The sequence below is a fragment of the Heloderma suspectum genome, chromosome 2 (assembly GCF_057233095.1).
Source record: "Heloderma suspectum isolate Gila_16-S chromosome 2, 16-S_ref, whole genome shotgun sequence".
Classification (NCBI taxonomy): Eukaryota; Metazoa; Chordata; class Lepidosauria; order Squamata; family Helodermatidae; genus Heloderma; species Heloderma suspectum.
Window position 1 is genome coordinate 53,776,148 of NC_139459.1, and position 19,174 is coordinate 53,795,321.

The 19,174-nt window shown below is 44.5% G+C and overlaps 1 protein-coding gene across 1 annotated transcript in view; it reads left to right on the forward strand.

Moving 5' to 3' along the window:
• Nucleotides 1–18,208, forward strand: part of VCAN (versican) — a 193,032-nt gene extending 174,824 nt beyond the window's left edge. Inside the window, exons 13-15 of the mRNA XM_084833608.1 lie at nt 13,991–14,135; nt 16,566–16,748; nt 17,191–18,208. Of these exons, the coding sequence (XP_084689734.1) occupies nt 13,991–14,135; nt 16,566–16,748; nt 17,191–17,321 (459 nt within the window). The 3' untranslated portion in view covers nt 17,322–18,208. The remainder of the gene's footprint in view (nt 1–13,990; nt 14,136–16,565; nt 16,749–17,190) is intronic.
• The last annotated feature ends 966 nt before the right edge of the window (nt 18,209–19,174 follow it).

Sequence of the window (19,174 nt, forward strand, 5' to 3'; positions counted from 1 at the left end):
TTCATTTCTATACCGCCCAATAGCCGAAGCTCTCTGGATCACAAAAATTAAAACCAAACAACACACAATAAAACAATTTAAAATATATAGAACATTAAAACCACAATATAACAATACAACCACAATAAAACCTAGCAGCAGTACAAGAGTTTAAAATACAGATTTAAAACAGCAAAGCTAAAAATTTAGAAAGCTAAAATGCCTGGGAAAATAAAAAGGTCTTCACCTGGCACTGAAAGGAATACAATGTAGGCGCCAGGCGAACCTCACTAGGGAGCTCATTCCAGAGCCGGGGTGCCACAGCAGAAAAAGCCCTCCTCCTAGTAGCCACCCGCCTCACTTCCTTTGGCAGGGGCTCACGGAGAAGGGCTGCTGACGATGATCTTAAGGTCCGGGCAGGCACATATGGGAGGAGGCAATCCTTCAGGTAACCTGGCCCCAAGCCGTTAAGGGCTTTGAATGTTAACACCAGCACTTTGAATCGGGCCCGGAAATGGACTGGCAGCCAGTGCAGCTGGAAAAGTACTGGCGTAATATGAGCTCGCAGGCCAGTCCCTGTTAACAATCTTGCTGCCCTATTTTGGACCAGCTGAAGTTTCCGGACCGTTTTCAAAGGCAGCCCCACGTATAACGCATTGCAGTAATCCAGACGAGAAGTTATCAGAGCATGGATAACTGTAGCTAGGCTATCTCTGTCCAGATAAGGGCGTAGTTGGTATACCAGCCTAAGCTGATAAAAAGTGCTCCGTGCCACTGAGTTCACCTGTGCCTCAAGTGACAGTTCTGGATCCAAGAGCACCCCCAAACTACGAACCTGATCCTTTAGGGGGAGTGCAACCCCCACCAGAACAGGTTGATTATCACCTAGCCGGGCAGACGAACCACCCACTAACAGTACCTCCGTCTTGTCTGGATTGAGTTTCAGTTTATTAGCCCTCATCCAGTCCATTACCATGCCCAGGCACTGATTCAGAACAGCCACTGCCTCACCTGGTTTTGATGAGAAAGAGAGGTAGAGCTGGGTGTCATCTGCATCTTGATGGCACCTCAGCCCACACCTCCAGATAACCTCCCCCAGCGGTTTCATGTAGATGTTAAACAGCATGGGGGATAAAATAGATCCCTGTGGAACCCCATGGCACAATTGCCATGGCACAGAGCAATAATCCCCCAGGACCACCTTCTGGAATCGGCCATCCAAGTAGGAATGGAACCACTGTAGTGCAGTGCCTCCAACTCCTAACCCAGACAACCTATCCAGAAGGATACCATGGTCGATGGTATCGAAAGCCGCTGAGAGGTCCAGGAGAATCAACAGGGTCGCACTCCCCCTGTCCCTCTCCCGGCAGAGGTCATCCCACAGGGCGACCAAGGCAGTTTCCATTCCAAAACCAGGCCTGAAGCCTGATTGAAATGGATCTAGATAATCTGTTTCATTCAACAGTGCCTGGAGCTGTCCTACAACTACCCGCTCAAGCACCTTGCCCAGGAAGGGGATGTTGGCCACTGGCCTATAATTGTTAACATCCTCTGGGTCCAGGTTAGGCTTTATCAGGAGTGGTCTAATTACTGCCTCTTTTAAAGCGGCAGGCACCACTCCCTCTCTCAAGGAGGAATTTACAACCACCTGGACCCAGCCGGACATCCCTTCCTTGTTTGATTTAATAAGCCATGAAGGGCAAGGGTCAAGCACACAAGTGGTCGATCGGACTTGGCCAAGCACCTTGTCCGCATCCTCAAGCCTCAGTAACTGAAACTCATCCAATAAAACTGGACCAGATGGTGCTCTGAACGCCTCTACCAATGGAACTGCATTAATGGTGGTGTCCAGTTCATGACGAATCTGAGCAACTTTATCCTCAAAGTGCCGTGCAAACTCGTCACAGCGTGCTACCGAGGGTTCCACCGTCTCTCTCCCTGGCCCAGAATGTAACAGGCCACGAACCACTCAGAAAAGCTCTGCTGGACAACATTGAGAAGATGCAATGCTGGTGGAAAAGAACTGTCTCTTTGCCACCCTCACTGCCACAGAGTAGGCTCGATAGTGGGCTCTTACCTGTGTTCGGTCAGACTCAGCACGAGTTTCCCTCCACCTGCGTTCTAGCCGTCTCCCCTCTTGCTTCATTGACCTCAGCTCAGGTATATACCAAGGAGCTGGCCGGGCTCTGCTCAGAGTGAGAGGGCGCTTGGGTGCGATCGTGTCAACCGCCCGAGTCATCTCTGCATTCCACAGAGCGACCTGGGCTTTGACAGGAGTACCAGCCATACCAGCAGGAAAATCCCCCAGAGCCCTCTGGAATCCATCGGAATCCATTAATCTCCGGGGACGGACCATTTTAATAGGTCCCCCACCCTTGCAGAGGGGAAAGGCCGCCAGAAGTCTAAACCTCAGCAGGAAATGATCTGACCATGACAAAGGGACAGATGTTAAGTCCTCCACTTTCAGATCACCATCCTCTTGCCCAGTCGAGAAAACCAGATCAAGCGTGTGTCCTTTTATATGCGTTGGGCCGATGACATGTTGGGACAGCCCCATGGTTGTCATGGCGGCCATGAAGTCCTGAGCCGCCCCGGATACAGCGGCCTCGGCATGGAAGTTGAGATCCCCCAGGACCATCATCCTGGGGGTCCTCAACACCAAGTCCGAGACCACCTCCGTCAGCTCAGGCAGGGAGTCTGATGGGTAGCGGGGTGGGCGGTACACCAACAGAATCCCTAATCTGTCCCGGGTACCCAACACAAGGTACAAACACTCAAGATCTGCACTCGAATGAGCAGGAAGCCTGGAGAGGGAGCTTGAATTCCTATAGACCACGGCAACCCCCCCTCCCCGACCCTCAAGTCGGTGTTGGTGCTGCACCAAGTACCCAGGAGGGCACAACTGGGAGAGAGTGACCCCTCCCAGTTCCCCCACCCAGGTCTCAGTAATACATGCCAGGTCAGCCCCCTCATCCACAATCAAATCATGGATGAGGGAGGTCTTATTTTGGGCCGACCTGGCATTCAGCAGCAGCACCACCAGACCCGAGGGCAGACTGGTAAGGCTGTCAGAAACCATCAGGTTAGGGGAAGAACCAGAAGAGGGGACAGCTATAAGGTATCTAGCCCCTCTTCTCCTCAGCTGGCCTGTTAATTCCCCAATGCCATACCTCCCCCTGCCCGTGACCACAGTTATGGTGGCACCTCCCCCACCCCCTGAGTTGCCCAATAGTCCTCCCAGGCACATATTAAAATGTTAGGATATAAAATGTACAACAGTTTAAAAGAATATAAAATATAAAAGATAAAAGAGATAAAAGAGAACAGCAGCTAAGAAGGAGCAGATAGTCCACGTTTGCCCCACGTTTGCCCCTTTCCCCTTGTCTTTAAAGCTGCTGCCCTCTGCTGCTGCTATTTGCTGCTGGTATTGTGGCTGCTGGTGTCTCTGGAGAGGCAGGCGGGTAGGTCTTCAGATCTTACGCGACTCCAAATGCAACGCTAAGTGCGCACTTAGCGTTGCACTTGGCGCGACGCCGAGGCGCACACCGAGCTGCTGGCTGGTCCTCCTTCCCCAGGCTCCTTCCCGAGCAGCCTCTGGCAGCCCCGCCTTAAGTACCTGTGGGCTGGGGCAGAAGCAGACTCAGGCTCAGGATCCACCCGGTGCAGCTGCTGGCTGGTCCTCCTTCCCCAGGCTCCTTATAACAATCCTTATAACAATCCAGAGTTATAGCAATCGAGTTCACAACCCAACAACATGGAGCATGGGTTCTCTTCCTGGGTTGTTCATGTTTAACAACCCATGGTTAACCCATAGTTCTGGGTTTGCATGTAACAACCCAGGATTCAACAATCCATACTCAACCCATACTAGGGGTTGTCATTACATGTGTAGACATTTATTGAGAGATATATGCCTATACAAAGCCACAAGAGGAAGACAATTTATGGGAAACAAGAATTAGCCACTGACACAGAAGGTCCTTTCTTAGAGTCAGAGGAAAAAAGATGCAAGTGGGCTTGCTGCTCCAAAGGTATCCCAGGAATACTTGAAGCCTCCATATTCTCTCACCAAGTTTAAATAACATGTCTGTTTATACAAAATGGCTTCTTAAAAAAAAATATCTAACTTTGCATAAGGGCCTGGAAGCACCATGAAATTGTTTATTTCTTGATTCAAATATTTATATATTGCTTTTCCAAACAAAAAAAGCTCAAAACTGTTTAAAAAAAGATAAAAGGTAAAGGTGTCCCCAACCAGTCATGTCCGACTCTAGGGTGTGGTGCTCATCTCCATTTCTAAGCCGAAGAGCCAGCGCTGTCCGAAGACGCTTCCGTGGTCATGTGGCCGGCATGACTGAACACCAAGGTGCACGGAACGCTGTTACCTTTCCCGCCGAAGTGGTACCTATTTATCTACTTGCAATTTCTTGCTTTCGAACTGCTAGGTTGGCAGGGGAAAAAAAACTGTTTACCATGACCAAAATACAGTTGTCCAGTCTTGTATTCTTAGTGGCACCTATCAAAGTTTATGGCTAAGGTAAGATTTGAAATGTGGACTTCCCAGCTCAGAACTCACATCCTTCTCCACTACCCTAGTAAGAAGTAAATATATATTCCTTTTCATTTGTGATTTAACTGATTGGTTCAGGTGGAGTTGTTGATTTTTTTTGGCCCTGATCCATAAAACCTTATTGTCTGATTTGACAGCACTGATTATTGGCGCTGCAATGTTTAATCAACTGATCTTTTAGAATGAAACAATTTGTGATCTACTGAAAACTGCCCCAATTCACCAGGCAACAAAACTGGGGAGGGAGGAATAGTTTGTACAAGTATTTAAACTGTGATGCTTACTACAATACATACATCCATTGTCTACCCACCCCCAAATGCAATATATCCAAAGCCCTGCTGGGAGGGGTGAAAGGAAGAGTGAGATAACCAATTTTTCTCTCATTGCAAACAACGGGAGGGGAATCATTTACACCAGGTGCAGGGCTGGTGTATACTTCTTCCATGTGTTGGGGGTCACTGAATCCTGCAGGACCTAAAGCCTCCTCTGATCTGTCCACACCACACACACATCTGCCCCATTTTAACTTCTCTCCACCATGGAGCCTTGATGTCATGGCAGTAAGGGATGCAGAAGTTTCTGCACAGACTGGGAGGGAGGTTCTAAGGATGAATCTCCCCCTATGGGGGAAGACCTTTCTAGCCTCAGAGGGGGAGATCCAAACACTCCTATGGCCAAACAATACTATGGAGGGTATAGAGGCAGAGATCCAAAGAAAGCTGTGCCCCCTGGGATTGTGGCTTAAAGCTCATACATTAAAAAAAACACTAACATTTCTTTAGCTGGGTGATAGTCCTGCTAATTACCTCTGGGGGAGTGGGATTAATGGGGGAGGGGGCCTTGGATTCAAATGGATGTCTTAAGCTGGCAGTACCAACCATCTGTTGGAGCAGGCCTGGCATCAACACCCAGGCAAATGCCTGGGCCTACAGGACCTGGATAGCCCACCACTGCTACACTGATTTCATTTGAACTTTTTAAAAATCGTTTTTTAATTGCCCAGGGCTCTGAAGATGTAGGGCCCAGAAGCATTCTAGGAAATTTAAGATGGCAGTCTTAAGATGAAGTCATTTCCCCCAGCACTTCTCTTTGGACCACTGGGATGCATGCCATCCCCCTATCCCTGCCCCTGCTTGCTGCACCCCTGCTGCCTGTCCCACTGCCCCCTGGTAAGCTTGAGGGGCCCAGCAGATGGTGCTGCTCCTAGGGCCTCCTCAGTCCTGGAGCTGCCCCTGTGTTAAAGCATGCATGTGGAAATCAATGCAGCAAGGATTACTGTGACTTCAGCCCCACAACGGATGCACCGTGCTCCAAGGTGTGGATTTTACCACATGAAGCCTCATTTTGTACATATTCAACAAGGTGAGCTACATGTGGGAGGCTGCTCTTGCACCTGGATTGTATCTGAGATGATTGAATGCTGGGGTGATTAACTGCAGAAGTGAGACTTCTTTTAGCTGATGGCTTCATTGGTCCACAGAGTACGACATTTTACATGAATAAATAGCTTTGTTGGAAACTAATTGGAACATTGATCGTGTTTTTGTATCCGTCTGTTCATCTGGCTGGCGTGGCTTCAAAAGAATGAGGTATTATGCTCTGCCAAAAACTGGAAATGAAATATTCTGTTTCTCTGCAGTGTGTTATTTGAAAAATACAGAAATAGAATATAATAGAAAGTACAAGGACATGTAGGACAGACCATGGGAACGTCTTTTCCACAGGCCCCATTGGGTGCACCAAAACACATGCAAGCTCTAGCAGGAGTCACACCCAAGAAATGAAATAATATAAAAAATAATAGAAATACTGTATTTTTAAAAAACCTGAAAGGTAATTTTGAATGCAGGAAAAATGCCTTTTACCACTGTAAGTGAGGTAATTCAGTTTCTGGACTGCTTCATACATGCACCTGCTTGTCGTTGTCCTTCTGACATCATCTAGGATCCATGAGTGTTTGTTCCTGCTACTAAATTCTGTAATTGCTTTGACCTTTCTGGATGGAGGGTACCATGCCCACACAGATTCATTTTGTATTGGGCTCCATACTATTTGAAACCTGTGACTGACTGAGCAGAAATGAATACAGGTCAGTGGTAAATTTAAATTAGGCCTGTGCAGAGGCCTCCAGGAAGAGGAGGGGTTTCATGCAAGCTTTGGACATTTCTGGGATGATACTTCTGGGAAGTACTTGGATACTGGAGACTTCTGGGAAGCATTATTGGAAGTACAGTTCCAATTAGGGCTTGTTACCCTAGATTAACCACAGAGCACCCAAGAGCTCCATCAAAGTGGTGTCCGATATGATTGGATAGTTCCTGTTGGCTCATTATTTCTGATAAGTAGCATAAAGTGGGGAGGGATCTTGGGAAATGCCCAAATGCCAGTATGGTGTAGTGGTTACATGTTGGACTAAGGGCAGGGTGACCCAGGTCCAAATCCCCACTCAGCCAAGTAGCTTACTGGGTGTCACTGGCTAGTCACTGTCTCTCAGTCTAACCTACTGCACATGTTTATTGTGGGAGTAAAATGCGGGGAGGGAAGAAACCACATTCCCTGCACTCCTTAAAAGGGTGGAATAAAAATGCCCCTGGAAGAAGGGTGGAATAAAAATAAAATGAATAAATGCATGCTGAACTGGTGTCAAAATTTGGTAATGGACTGGATGAGGGCCAATAAACTGAGGTTGAATCCCTGTAAAATGGAGGTCCAGTGGGTAGGTAGTTCTCATGTCCAGGAATTTAATGAACAACCTGTTCCAGACGGGGTTGCTCTCCCCCTGAAAAGACAGTTGTGTAATTTGGAGGTATTCCTCAATCCAGTCTTGTCACTTGAGCCCCCACGAGTACCTTTTGCCACCTTCAGCTAGTTTGTGATTTACTCTGAGCTGGCTGCGTGTTGAGGTCATTAGGGGTACATGATGTCTTAGCCATCCAGCAGCCACCCCAGAGCTCATCAGGGGAAAACCAAATTTCCTGAGACTGCTTAAAAGTCCAATTCTTTTCCTCATTTGGGTTCTCCCCAGTATAGTTGCTGTGTGCCCCAACCCCCGCGTTAATCTCAGACATGCTAGCCCTGCTCAGGGGTGTGCCTTTCACCATGACCCTGGTCAAGGGGTGTTTCCTGTGTGTTTCCTGTCCCTGCACAAACCAATTAGTGTCTACTCAGAAGTAACTCCCATTGTGGTCAATGAGGCTTGCCCTCTGAATGCCCACATCAATACTTACAGAGATTCCCCTCAATTGACATGGCACAGTTTAAAGCCCAATTCCCTAAGTGCTGTAAAGCATGATCTCGAGGCTCCGATTCTCTGTTGTTTGCTTTATTGCCTTAGGAAGTAACTACTTTAAGCCTTCGTTATAAAGATCCTGCAGGTTAAAATGGGGGCTGGTTTCCATCTTTGTGTTTACTGCTCTCTTTCCCACAACAAACCCATTAGTGTCTTATCAGAAGTAACTCCCACTGTGATGAATGAGGCTCACCCTCTGAATGTCCACATTAGTACTTACAGAGATCCCCCTCAATTGACATGGCACAGTTTAAAGCCCAATTCCCTAAGTGTGGTTAAGTGTGATCTCAAGGCTCCGATTCTCCATTGTTTGCTTTATTGTCTTGTTCAGTCATTCAGTCGTGTCCGACTCTGCGTGACCCCATGGACCATAGCACGCCAGGCCTTCCTGTCCTCCGCTCTCTCAACTTCGTTATAGAGGTACTACTGTGCAGTATTGGTTTGGTTAGAAAGAGGGCTGGTTTCCCATCCCTGTGTTCTCCCCCCTTTCTTTTCCAGCACAAGCATATGTGCGTCTACTGAGAAGTAACACCAATTGTGTTCAGTGAGGCTTAGGGCTTGTTGGGAGGCTTGTCTTACAAATGTGCAGAAGGCGAAGTAACTACTTCGCACCTTCCTTACGAAGCTTGGAGGTGGGGGAGCCTCTCTTATTGGTTGAGCAGCCCCTGCCACTCAGATGACATTCACTCCAACGCCCCCCCCCCCAAAGTAAGTTACGTGAAGCCACTGGTGTGATGTACACCCTCATGGAGCCCTGCCTGGACCAAAAGCGGCTCCTACAAAAATGCGGGTGAGCCACTCCTCCCTTCTCCTTCTGTTGTCATGGAAACAGGGCCCAGGACAGGGATAATCTGGCCACAGTGGTTCATGCACTGGGAACCTCCTGACTGGAGTACTGTAATGCATTGCAAATGGGGTTGTCCTTGAAGATCGCAGCCCAAATTGTAACTGCTACAACCAGGTGGAGTTATGTTAGAATGGTTTTAAAAGTGCTGCACTTGCTGTCCAGTCACTTCTGAGCTGAATTCAAGGTGCTTACTTGAAAGCCCTAAATAGCTTGGGACTCTAAAAATCTAAAGGAGGGCCTGTCCCTATATTAGCCTGCCCATGCTTTAAGATTGACAGCGGAGACCCTTCTCCAAATACCATTGGTACATTATGTGACAGCAACGGAGAGAAAATTCTCTGTTGAGCCTCAATTGTGGACCACCCCGCTCATGGAGGTGTGACTAGTACTAACATTATATTCTTTTCAGCACCGGGTCAAAACCTATTTTTTGGCCCAGACATTTTAAGTCGGTGTATCTCAAACCAATTGATGTGAGCTTTCTATTTTATGTATTCCCTGCCTTTGTATTAAGATTGAGTGTATATACCACTCAAGTACCATGAGGCGAGGATGATATAATACTATTTCCAGTAACCAAAAAGAAGGGGTACAAGAGATTCAGAGGCCTTTAGCCACTGGTGTATGTTTGATACTTTCAACAGGTGCATGTAAGTGTCTAGAGATCGTGGGCTCAATTTATAATTATTGTGGAAAAGCTGGACTGAGCTTCTAATTGGCTCATGGCTGCTTAGTTAATTAATTTATTTGAATACATTAATGGATCAGTTACTAATCAGATTATGGTGCATTCATGGTGCATTCATCCATTTTTATCTGTCACCCACTGTAAGCATTGTAGTGACTCCCATTTGGACAGTCCACATACAGGTATTCAACCACCAGTTGGGAATTATATGAGTTTTGTTCTTTGCCAACTCTTGCCACTTGTTATCTATGGCCTACAGAAAGACTTAAAACTATCCGAAGCTCTGTAGGCCTCTGACGTATCAAAGGATTGCCTTCTGCTTTTCATGTCAGGTTTGGTAACAGCCCCATGAGTGCAATAGGTATACGGGTCAAGCTGTCACTGAAGTGAATGGGCCCCAGGTACACGACTAGCATCTCTAGATTAGGAATGAGGAGAAGGTAGATCTCCAGATGTTTCAGACTTCAGCTCTCACAAGTGCCTGCCAGTATGGCCAATGGTCATGAATGCTGGGAATGTTGGAAGTCCAAAACATCTGGAGATTTACTTTCTGCCAACCCCTACTCTAGATTACACTCCTAGTAGTAGCCTTACAGTGCAATCTTATGCCTGTCTACTCAGATGTACACCCTATTTTCAGTGGGGCTTACTCCCAGGTAAGTGGGTATAAGATTGCAGCCTTAGTATTGCTTAACTGAAGTCACCGATATATGATGGCCAAATCCCAGCCCTTAAAGTCCTGGGGCAGATTGAAGGTCTAAAGCTTAGTGTAAGATTGAAGCTCCGTCTTCTCAGTAGAAAGACCATTTATCTTCCCGTCTCCATCTGCTGCCTCATATAAGACAGACAGCAGGAGAATGTGAAGTCTGGCTTGGTCACATGAGTTATATATGGGCTGTTGCCTACAGTTTAACACTACAGTTCTTCCCAGCTACCATCAGCATTGGGAATCTGTCAACAAGTTGGTCTAAGATAGTTAAAACTGAATTCCACTCATATTTTAAAAATGGAATCAGGCCTGTTGTCTCTCAGAAGTTCAGTCCGCATTTTAAAATGCCTAAATGCATTTGTATTGTGTTGTGTTTGAAGAAACCATTTTTAAAGCTTATCTCCTAGTCAGTGATGCTTGCCTAAATAAGGAAATGAAAAACTCCAGTGTGTGTGTGCTTCTAGGGTGGAGAGTTAAGAAAGCGGCTCAGGAGTCTCTGTTAAGTGGTTCTGGCATTAGTAAAAAGCAGTGTGAGGGTTAGAAAGCCAAAGTAAATGTGCACAGTGATGATATCAGATGTGAGGCAACAGCATGTCACGTCTGGGGATATGGTGCAATTTTGCAAAACCACAGAGTCCATTCCATGGGATCCAAGGCTTGTGCCAATAACATATGCAAGCCAGGGCTAACAGCTAGAATTGCAGGCCCTTGCAATGTCTTCCACCTTTACCAGATCAAGTGTAATGTGTTGAAATAGTGATTCTTGCATTTCTGCCAGGAGCTAACCACCAACATCCACTACAAGCTTTGGAGACTAAAATGAGAATGCCGCCTTCTGGAGGGAAGACCAGCTGGTCTTCTTAGCCCTGTGCTGTGTATGGAAGAAGCACCTTGTTCTCACCAAACTGAGGGTGTAATTCTATGCATGTTTAGAGAGAGAAAAAGTCCTACAACTCTTAGCATTCCCCAGCTGGCTATGCTGGCTGGGGAATGTAGGATTCCCCCTCCCCCACCTCTAAATGTGCATAGGATTGTGCCCTGAGATACTAAAATCCAGGGATGGGAGTAGGACCTAGCATGTGTATGCCAGAGATGGACAAACTCTCTGTAAATGAACTCAGAAATTGACTAAGATCTTCTGAAAATAATTGGAAACTCAAGTAATTTTTCCAAGCCAATCTGAGGCTCAGAAAAATCACCACCCCGTTCTTATCTTCTCTGAAGCCTGAGTCTCTTTCTATCCATCCCTAGACAAACTAATGGAGACAACCATTACGCTAGTTTAGATAGGGGAGGGTAGAAAGAGCCTGCAGGGGCAAATCTGAGGGTGAAGGAATCCAGCCCCATGTGGAGGACCTGAATGCAAGCAGATCAGTGTGTGTGTGTGTGTGTGTGTGTGTGTGTGTGTGTGTCTATCATGATCCTGGCTACCTTATGTATATTCACTGTCTATGGATAGTTGGGTGTACAGTTCAATTTCCAAAGGGCACACAAACCTATACCATTTTTAGGAGTGTCTCCATTTACTTCAACAAAGGAGCTTTTCTATTCCTATACGTCTCTTTCTCCACTCTGTAAAAGAGATTGAAACTTGATGTCCATACTTGTATTGATGCAGAGTACTCAGAAGTCTGGATTGGAGAAAATATGTCTAGCAGCGGCTATGATATAATACATAAGAGTGCAACCCTAACTGTCTTGTCTGGCTCAGAAAAGAGTTCCATTGATGGAGTAAGGGGCACATCTACCACAGAGGCCCCTGGTACATCTACAGAAAGTAACACAGGCATCAATCTGTTGCTGACGGTGTCCCTGCTGGCATTGACCACAAAAATGCGCTGTGGCAGAGGTGGCCTCCGCAACCCTGGATCCTATATCCCTCCATTCCCTCTTGAGACCCCAGGATTGGGTTCATGCTGGCACAGGTGTTTTCCCTTCTGTTGGATCCAATGGGAGGGAAAATAGTGGGGGGGGGGGGAGGAGGGGGAATGCTTGCACTGACAAAAAAAGAGAGGCAGGCCTATCTACCACACATTGCTTTCCCTTGGCGGCATAAGCTAGTATAGCCTTGGAAGTGGCAGGAGCCAGCAGGACCTGGAAAGCTGACCTTTCCTTCTCATTCTAACTGCACTTAGGATTGCTGTGCCCATAAATTCTCCAGATGTTGGGGAAAAACAGCCTTGTAGAGGCATCTGGCTGGCTGTGGGCCCAAGATGCTCAGCTAGATGGACTCTCAGTATGTTCTAACAGAATAGTTTTTATGGGCAAACAGTATAAAGAAATGTGTACCTTAAAGAGTAATAATTACATTCTTATAAATTGCTGATATATTTTAAGGCAGAGCTTAAGAAATGACACGAGGCAAGCAATAGTATGATATGTACATGTGTGGATGTGAATGTGTAGTGGTAAGGAGTTTTGTTTAGTGCAGGGAGTACTTGAGGAAGGAGACATTCTCTGAAACGCTGGACAAGTTGGCACAAAATAAATTGGCACGTGTGTGATCCTGTATCACCTTTGCTGTTTTGGGGCTGCTTTTGGTGCCTCCCTGTTGTTACTTACATGTATTGTACCAGATAAGCTATATCCTGCATCAGAAAAGCAAAAATGACCAAAGTGCAGTTTGATCCTATGCATAATTATTCTGATCAAGAACCACAGTAATCCAACGGGCCTTACTCACATGAAAATAATTGTAGCCTTAGTCTTTCTACAATAAAAATGTTTTATTACCTAGTACTAGCAAGAATTTTAATTCAGCCCAATTTAGCATGCTGCAGCTCACTTGCTTAGATAATTAAAAGACTGTGATTCATAAGATGACATAGTGTAGGAAAGATATAAAAGTACTATATTCAGCTTTTCTGGGGCTCCAGTAAGTAAGCAGCACGTTTGTGTGGTTCATTGACTTTATTAGTAAAATGTGCTCAGAAAGACACTGTGTTTGGATTACTTTTAAAGAATTAAAGCAAAACAATTTGGACCTTTTATAAGCCCATAAGTGGACCAGTGCCAAGGCATAAGCACTGAAATTAAATAAAAGCACTTGGGAACGGTGTCATTTTGACCATTTAAGGGACAGATTCGCTGATAAGTGCCTGGCATTTATAGGGATTCTTGCTCTTCTAGAAATTTATTTTTATCCACAATTAAATTCTACTTGCAATGAAAAAATGGTAGTATCACAAAGAATAGCTAAAGCATTTCTGTCTCTGTTTTCCCCACTTTTCCTGGTCATTTTTACTAAAATAAGAACCAAGACAAAGAGTAGTACATTGCAGCACTTACTGTGGCACAGGCCTCTTTCTTTAGCATATGGTTCAGCAACATTCACCAGAGCATAGACAGAAATACAAAAGGGATACTTTTGAAAAGGTACGCATTTTGCTCCCTGGGCTATCTAAGCAGAGAAACCAAAGAGAAGTTGTAGTACTGAAGACTGCATAGCACAGATTATTCCTATGGTAATCCGTGTGGTTGCATCCATATTCCAGAGCCTTGGCAATAGCAGTATATCACCATTTCAAAGGGGGGGGGGAATGAAAATGTGGTGGCAACATGTCTCAAAAACGTAGAACCTAGAGGTCAAACAAAACAATCCTCAATCCTTGTAAACTTTCTTATTCCTAAACTAAGAGTTTAGCTAGATGTTATAAATGCATTTAACATTGCAGGGTTTTTTTTTAAATAGAAGCAGCAGCGATAGGGGTGGGGAGGATTGATCTCGGCAGATGGGCATGGTGAGTCTAACCCTTCCTTTCCCCACGATGGTCCCTCTTGAAAAGCTGAAATGTTTGACTTTCTGCAAGTCAGTATACTTGGGTATAGTCTTGTCTGCCTTTAACTTGGAAGCCCCAGTCCAGTTTAGCTTCTCTTAAATCATGACTCTCTTTGATATTCTGCAGCAATATGAAAACTGGAGACCAAACCAGCCAGACAGTTTCTTTTCTTCTGGAGAAGACTGTGTTGTTATAATTTGGCATGAAAATGGCCAGTGGAATGATGTGCCATGCAATTATCATCTCACCTATACCTGCAAGAAAGGAACAGGTAAAGACTTTCAGACTGGGATCACAAATCCCAACCTTTTTTTAACATCTTAACAAATGTATGGATGAAAATCTTGATGTCTGAAGAGTAGCATGTTGCACCACAGGCTTAGCTATGTTAGTGCTGCAAAAATTGATCCTTGGTTAGTCATACTTAGGCCCCACTGATTTCAGTAGGTCTGTTCTAAGTAAGGGCTTCTTCACATGGAGCTTTTATCCTGTTATTGAGATTACCCACAGATGTTTGTGGGCCCCGTAGATGACGTCATTAGCCTCTAGGGCAGCTCCTGCACTAAATGACCTTTATTCAATTTTTTATAAGATCGGAGATAATTTGCTATCAAATTACTGAGCTTGAGTTCCGTTTCAGTTCCTCATGAAAAAAGAAAAGCCACAGTAGGAGGAGCTAGACCACAGCGCCATCTAGTGGCTGTATAATGAAACATGTGGAAGACACAGATAGGGGGAGAAGGAGGGGGAAAGGGGAAGGGGAAAAGGAAGAGCATGTAAAGGGAGTCCATCGTAATCCTTCATTTAAAGTGGAAGAAAGCCCCGTTTTAAATGCGGGATTTTAGGCTGGTGTAGAGATGGTCTTAGCCATGCCTAAGGGCCAAAACAGACATTATTTGAAAGTCATAGCTAGTAGCTACATTTTTATTTTCATTTTTACCCTACAGTAGGCACAGGGTGCCTGGGCCAGATTGGAACTCTAGTGTAGGAGTAGGGGGTTTTAACCACCACCCCTGCTATGGGCCCATTCTGGATTGGGGGTCCCACACCTGCAGTTTCTATTGCAAAATAATAATCCATAAACCAAATGGGCCACTATTTTGCTATAGAAATTGCTGGCATGTGCCCCCCCCCCCCCGCTATGGTCAGGTCCATAGCAAGATGAAGGGTTAAAGCTAGGGCTGTGCACTGCTTCGGTCTGAAGCCCAAATAACAAGTTGAAGCGGGCTGCTTCAGAGGTGCCTCTGCATGATACGAGGTGGAGCAAAATAGCAACGAGGTGCCCCGAAGCAAAGCAGGTTGTATACGAAACGCCTTGTCTGACTCGGTGATTTGTTCTGAGCCACGCAGACAACCTGATGCCAAAAGTATCAACTTGAGAAAGTTCATTGAGGGGTTGAGGAGGATGGAGGGGGGAAGGGAGGAGGAGCCTTTCAGGGCAGAAGCCCTCCCAAGGCAGCTTACAACAATAAATATCCACTGAATATCCACTGACTGAACTGTCAGTCAATGGGACATTTGGGCCAAGTTCCAACTCCAGGCATACTTGAATCTATCTTCAATGCGGCAAGCACAAGTGTTGCTATGACAGCTGCAAGCCTACAGCATCCCATTCCTCCCAGTACTGGCTGTTGCAGTCTTTCCAGTCAGTATTCAGAATCCCATGCTTGGGCTGGCCATGGTTCAGTTGTGCTGGCCACAGAGCATGCTTGTGTCAAACGAATGAAGTAAGACAGTTTGAATTCATGAAATAATTGTAAATCATAGATAGATAGATAGATAGATAGATAGATAGATAGATAGATAGGAATGTGTGTGTGTGTGTGTGTGTACCTCTCTCTCTCTCTCTCTCTCTCCCCTCCCCCCCCTATATATTAGACTCGGCATTGTAGCTGACCAGTGGAATTTCCACATCATGGCATAGAGCAGGGGTGAGCAACTTTGTGGGGCTCAGAGGCCACTCCACAGACTGCCAGTAAAAAAAAATAAAATGCTATTTTGCTGCCAAAATTCAGCGGCAAACTGCTACGGTGCACAAGAAGGGTCAAATTTAGCTTGTTCTAAAGCTAAATCTGACTCTTTTAGCACTCTATAGTGTTAAAGCCACCATTATTGTTACCTATTTGTTTGTTTGTTTATTTATTTTTGTGGGCAATTTTTGTTGCCGTGGCAGGGGCCGTGTGTTGCCCACCCTTGGTGTGGAATAAGACTGTGTGAATCAGTTCTTGGCTTATTGACTGGATAACAAACATTTGGATAACACAGCATTCTGTTTTTATGTAACAACCTTTATTTTTGTTGTATAATTCAGTACTCTTGATGGATCCAAAAATCAGACATGTTTTAATCTGAGCAGAATGTTCCTCAGTTTAATTTAATTTACAGGGTACGGCTTTTAGAATATTAAGACTTTTCTAGTGAAAACATAGCCAAAGATTTTTCTCCCAGCTTCTGTTAGAAATTGTTGCAATGGCATAGTAAGTTAAAACTAGGAGATGGTTATCCATTGTTTCTATTTTTATGACTAGTTTAGCATTTTGGAAATGAAGGTTACAGTTCCGATACTGGTTTCCTTTAGTCAGGCTCCCTGAACATTACTGAGAAGCCAGTATAAATAAAGGGTGTGTGTGTGGTGGGATGGTGTTGACCAAGCTTATGACATAGAAGGATACTGACAATCAGCCTGTATTTGTACTTCCAGTTGCCTGTGGCCAGCCACCAGTTGTAGAAAATGCCAAGACATTTGGGAAGATGAAGCCTCGTTATGAAATCAACTCATTGATCAGATACCACTGTAAAGATGGTTTCATTCAGCGCCACGTTCCAATCATCCGGTGCCAAGGGAATGGACGATGGGATTTGCCTAAAATTACCTGCATGACTCGTGAGTTGCCTTTTAAAGGAATTTATCACTGGTATGGTTCAGGTCAAACATTTATCAGCCTGGTAAGAGTCTTTGCATGATGGAGGAGAGATACAGCCTTTCCACTCAGCCCTTTAGATAGTGTCATTTGATACAGGTGCTCTGCACAGGTGCCTGATCACTCTGAACCTCAGTTGATTCTATCACCCTCTTTTATGATATGGAAGAATTATGCAAGCTGGGCATCTACCTGATTGGGTCTCCATGTAGAGCACCTTGCATTACATATGGCATTATCTCCATGCTGGAGGGAATGCTGCTCCTCTACCATGTGAAGTCTCTGCCTGGGTCAGGAAATGTTTGTACCTGACCTGTGTACATATCACATTGCATCCATTCATTCTTATACTTTTGCTGGCACATTTACAAAACTTTCCTTCTTTTCTTTCTCTTTTATTTTCAGCATCCTCATTCCAAAGGACTTATCCTAAGAAATATTATTATAAACATTCTTCACCAGGAAAGGGAAACTCATTTAATTCATCAAAACATTTTCATCGTTGGATCAGGACATGGCAGGATTCAAGGCGCTGAATGCACTCTGGTGAAAGTGGGATGTTCGCCACGCCAGCCAAAGTCCCAACTTACTGTGCCTTTAAAAAAATCAATTATAGGAGTATTACCAAGCATTTTGGGGGAAACTTAAGGACCTCAGTACTTACAACACGTATCAGTGATTGCTACAGATGAAAAATTTGAACAGGGAGCCATTTCCAGCCTATCTAGTATGTTAATTTCTATATGTCATTGCTGAGGGACAATTTGCTTCTCTATCCCAGTGTCCTGTAATAATTAAACTCTTCCATTTTAGCACCAATGATAATGTAAATAAGATGATTTAATGGTGTTTAAGTGTGTGTTGTGTTAAAAAAAACAAACCTGTATATACAATATGTCACACTAAGTTCAGGCTTATTTATGGCTATTTGGCCTCAGAGTTCTTTAATCATTTATTTTGTTTGTCTTGAGGTACTTCACCAGGCTGGAAATAGGTTTAAATTGCTGTCTGCTCTCTTTTTTGTAAACATGGGAGGAAACGGCTCTTACAACCTGAAGATGAACAACGAAAGTAGCATCTTGCTTAAGGAACATGATGATTCCCCAACAGAGGTCCATAGGGAACCGTGTAATGCGAACGATGCATAGGGAGCACGACAAGTGGGAACAACCCTGAACAAGGGACTGCAATGTGGAATTGGACTATTGTCCTTTCCAGCTTTGGCATTGACCAAAAGGGACTTTCCTGGAGGACTTTTTTTTAATGACAAGGAGGGCCTGTAGGAATAATTTTAAAAAGCGCTAATACAATAAATCTCAACCAGGGCCACTTTTTAAAAAATGACTTTTACAACACTAACCGTGGGTCTATGTTACAGCTCTCTGCATTTTAAGATGGAGAATGACCTACCTTTTTTTTTTGTAAAAAAAAAAAAAGTAAAAAAAAGTAAAATAAAATTAAAAAGTAAATAATTTTGTATATATAAATATATATAACCATTTTTAATCCTTTTATAAAGTAATGAATGTTTGTGTATGAATGCTGCAGCTGTGAAGCGTACATAAATAAATGAAGTAAGCCATACTGATATAATTTATTGGATGTTCTTTTTAATCTTGAAATAGCTTGGTAACTTATTGGGAGCTACCAAACTCAACTGATGCATTTGGAAGAACCAGAGTTGGCTTCAAACGTTTTTGACTTGAGAACAAAAAATCTAATAACTGGCATCATTTGTCTGTGGTGACATGAATGAGAGCTGTGACTTGTATACAATCAACATCTTTACCTGTGAATAATATTTATATGCCCATAGAAATATTGTAGATTTTTCTTCATAGTAGACACAATCAAGCAGGGGGGTGGGCAAGATATGTTTTCTATAATAACTCTGTCACACCTACTGTACCCTGGCAGGTTACAGTAGCTGCAGAAATTGGTACTTCAAAAGGCCGATATCTGTCTTTGGACCCATCCTGAATATGGATGGTCCAGAGGCTTATGGGATGAATCTGGGAATAGGTATAGTCCAATCCAGCCAAAATCATCTTCCCCTTGTAATCGTGTTCATTTTTAGCATCACTGGGGAGGGAAGGAGAGATTTTAAATGTTATGTGCGTTGAACTTTAAAACAATATTATGAAGAAAAATATTCTAGTTGTATCCGTGCATGTGAAGTTTGTGAGGAAAGTAGAAGATAACAATAAGGGCTAGATCATAGATTGACCTCTTCATAATCGAATCCTGGTATGTGTTTTTTGTACGTGACATAGCTTTAGTCATGAACAGGCTCCATGTGTACTCTCACGTGTAAGGAAACGGGCCCTGGATTGGGGCAACAAGCTGATCGTACACATCCATTTTGTGTGGCAAGTATTTCTTTTGAATG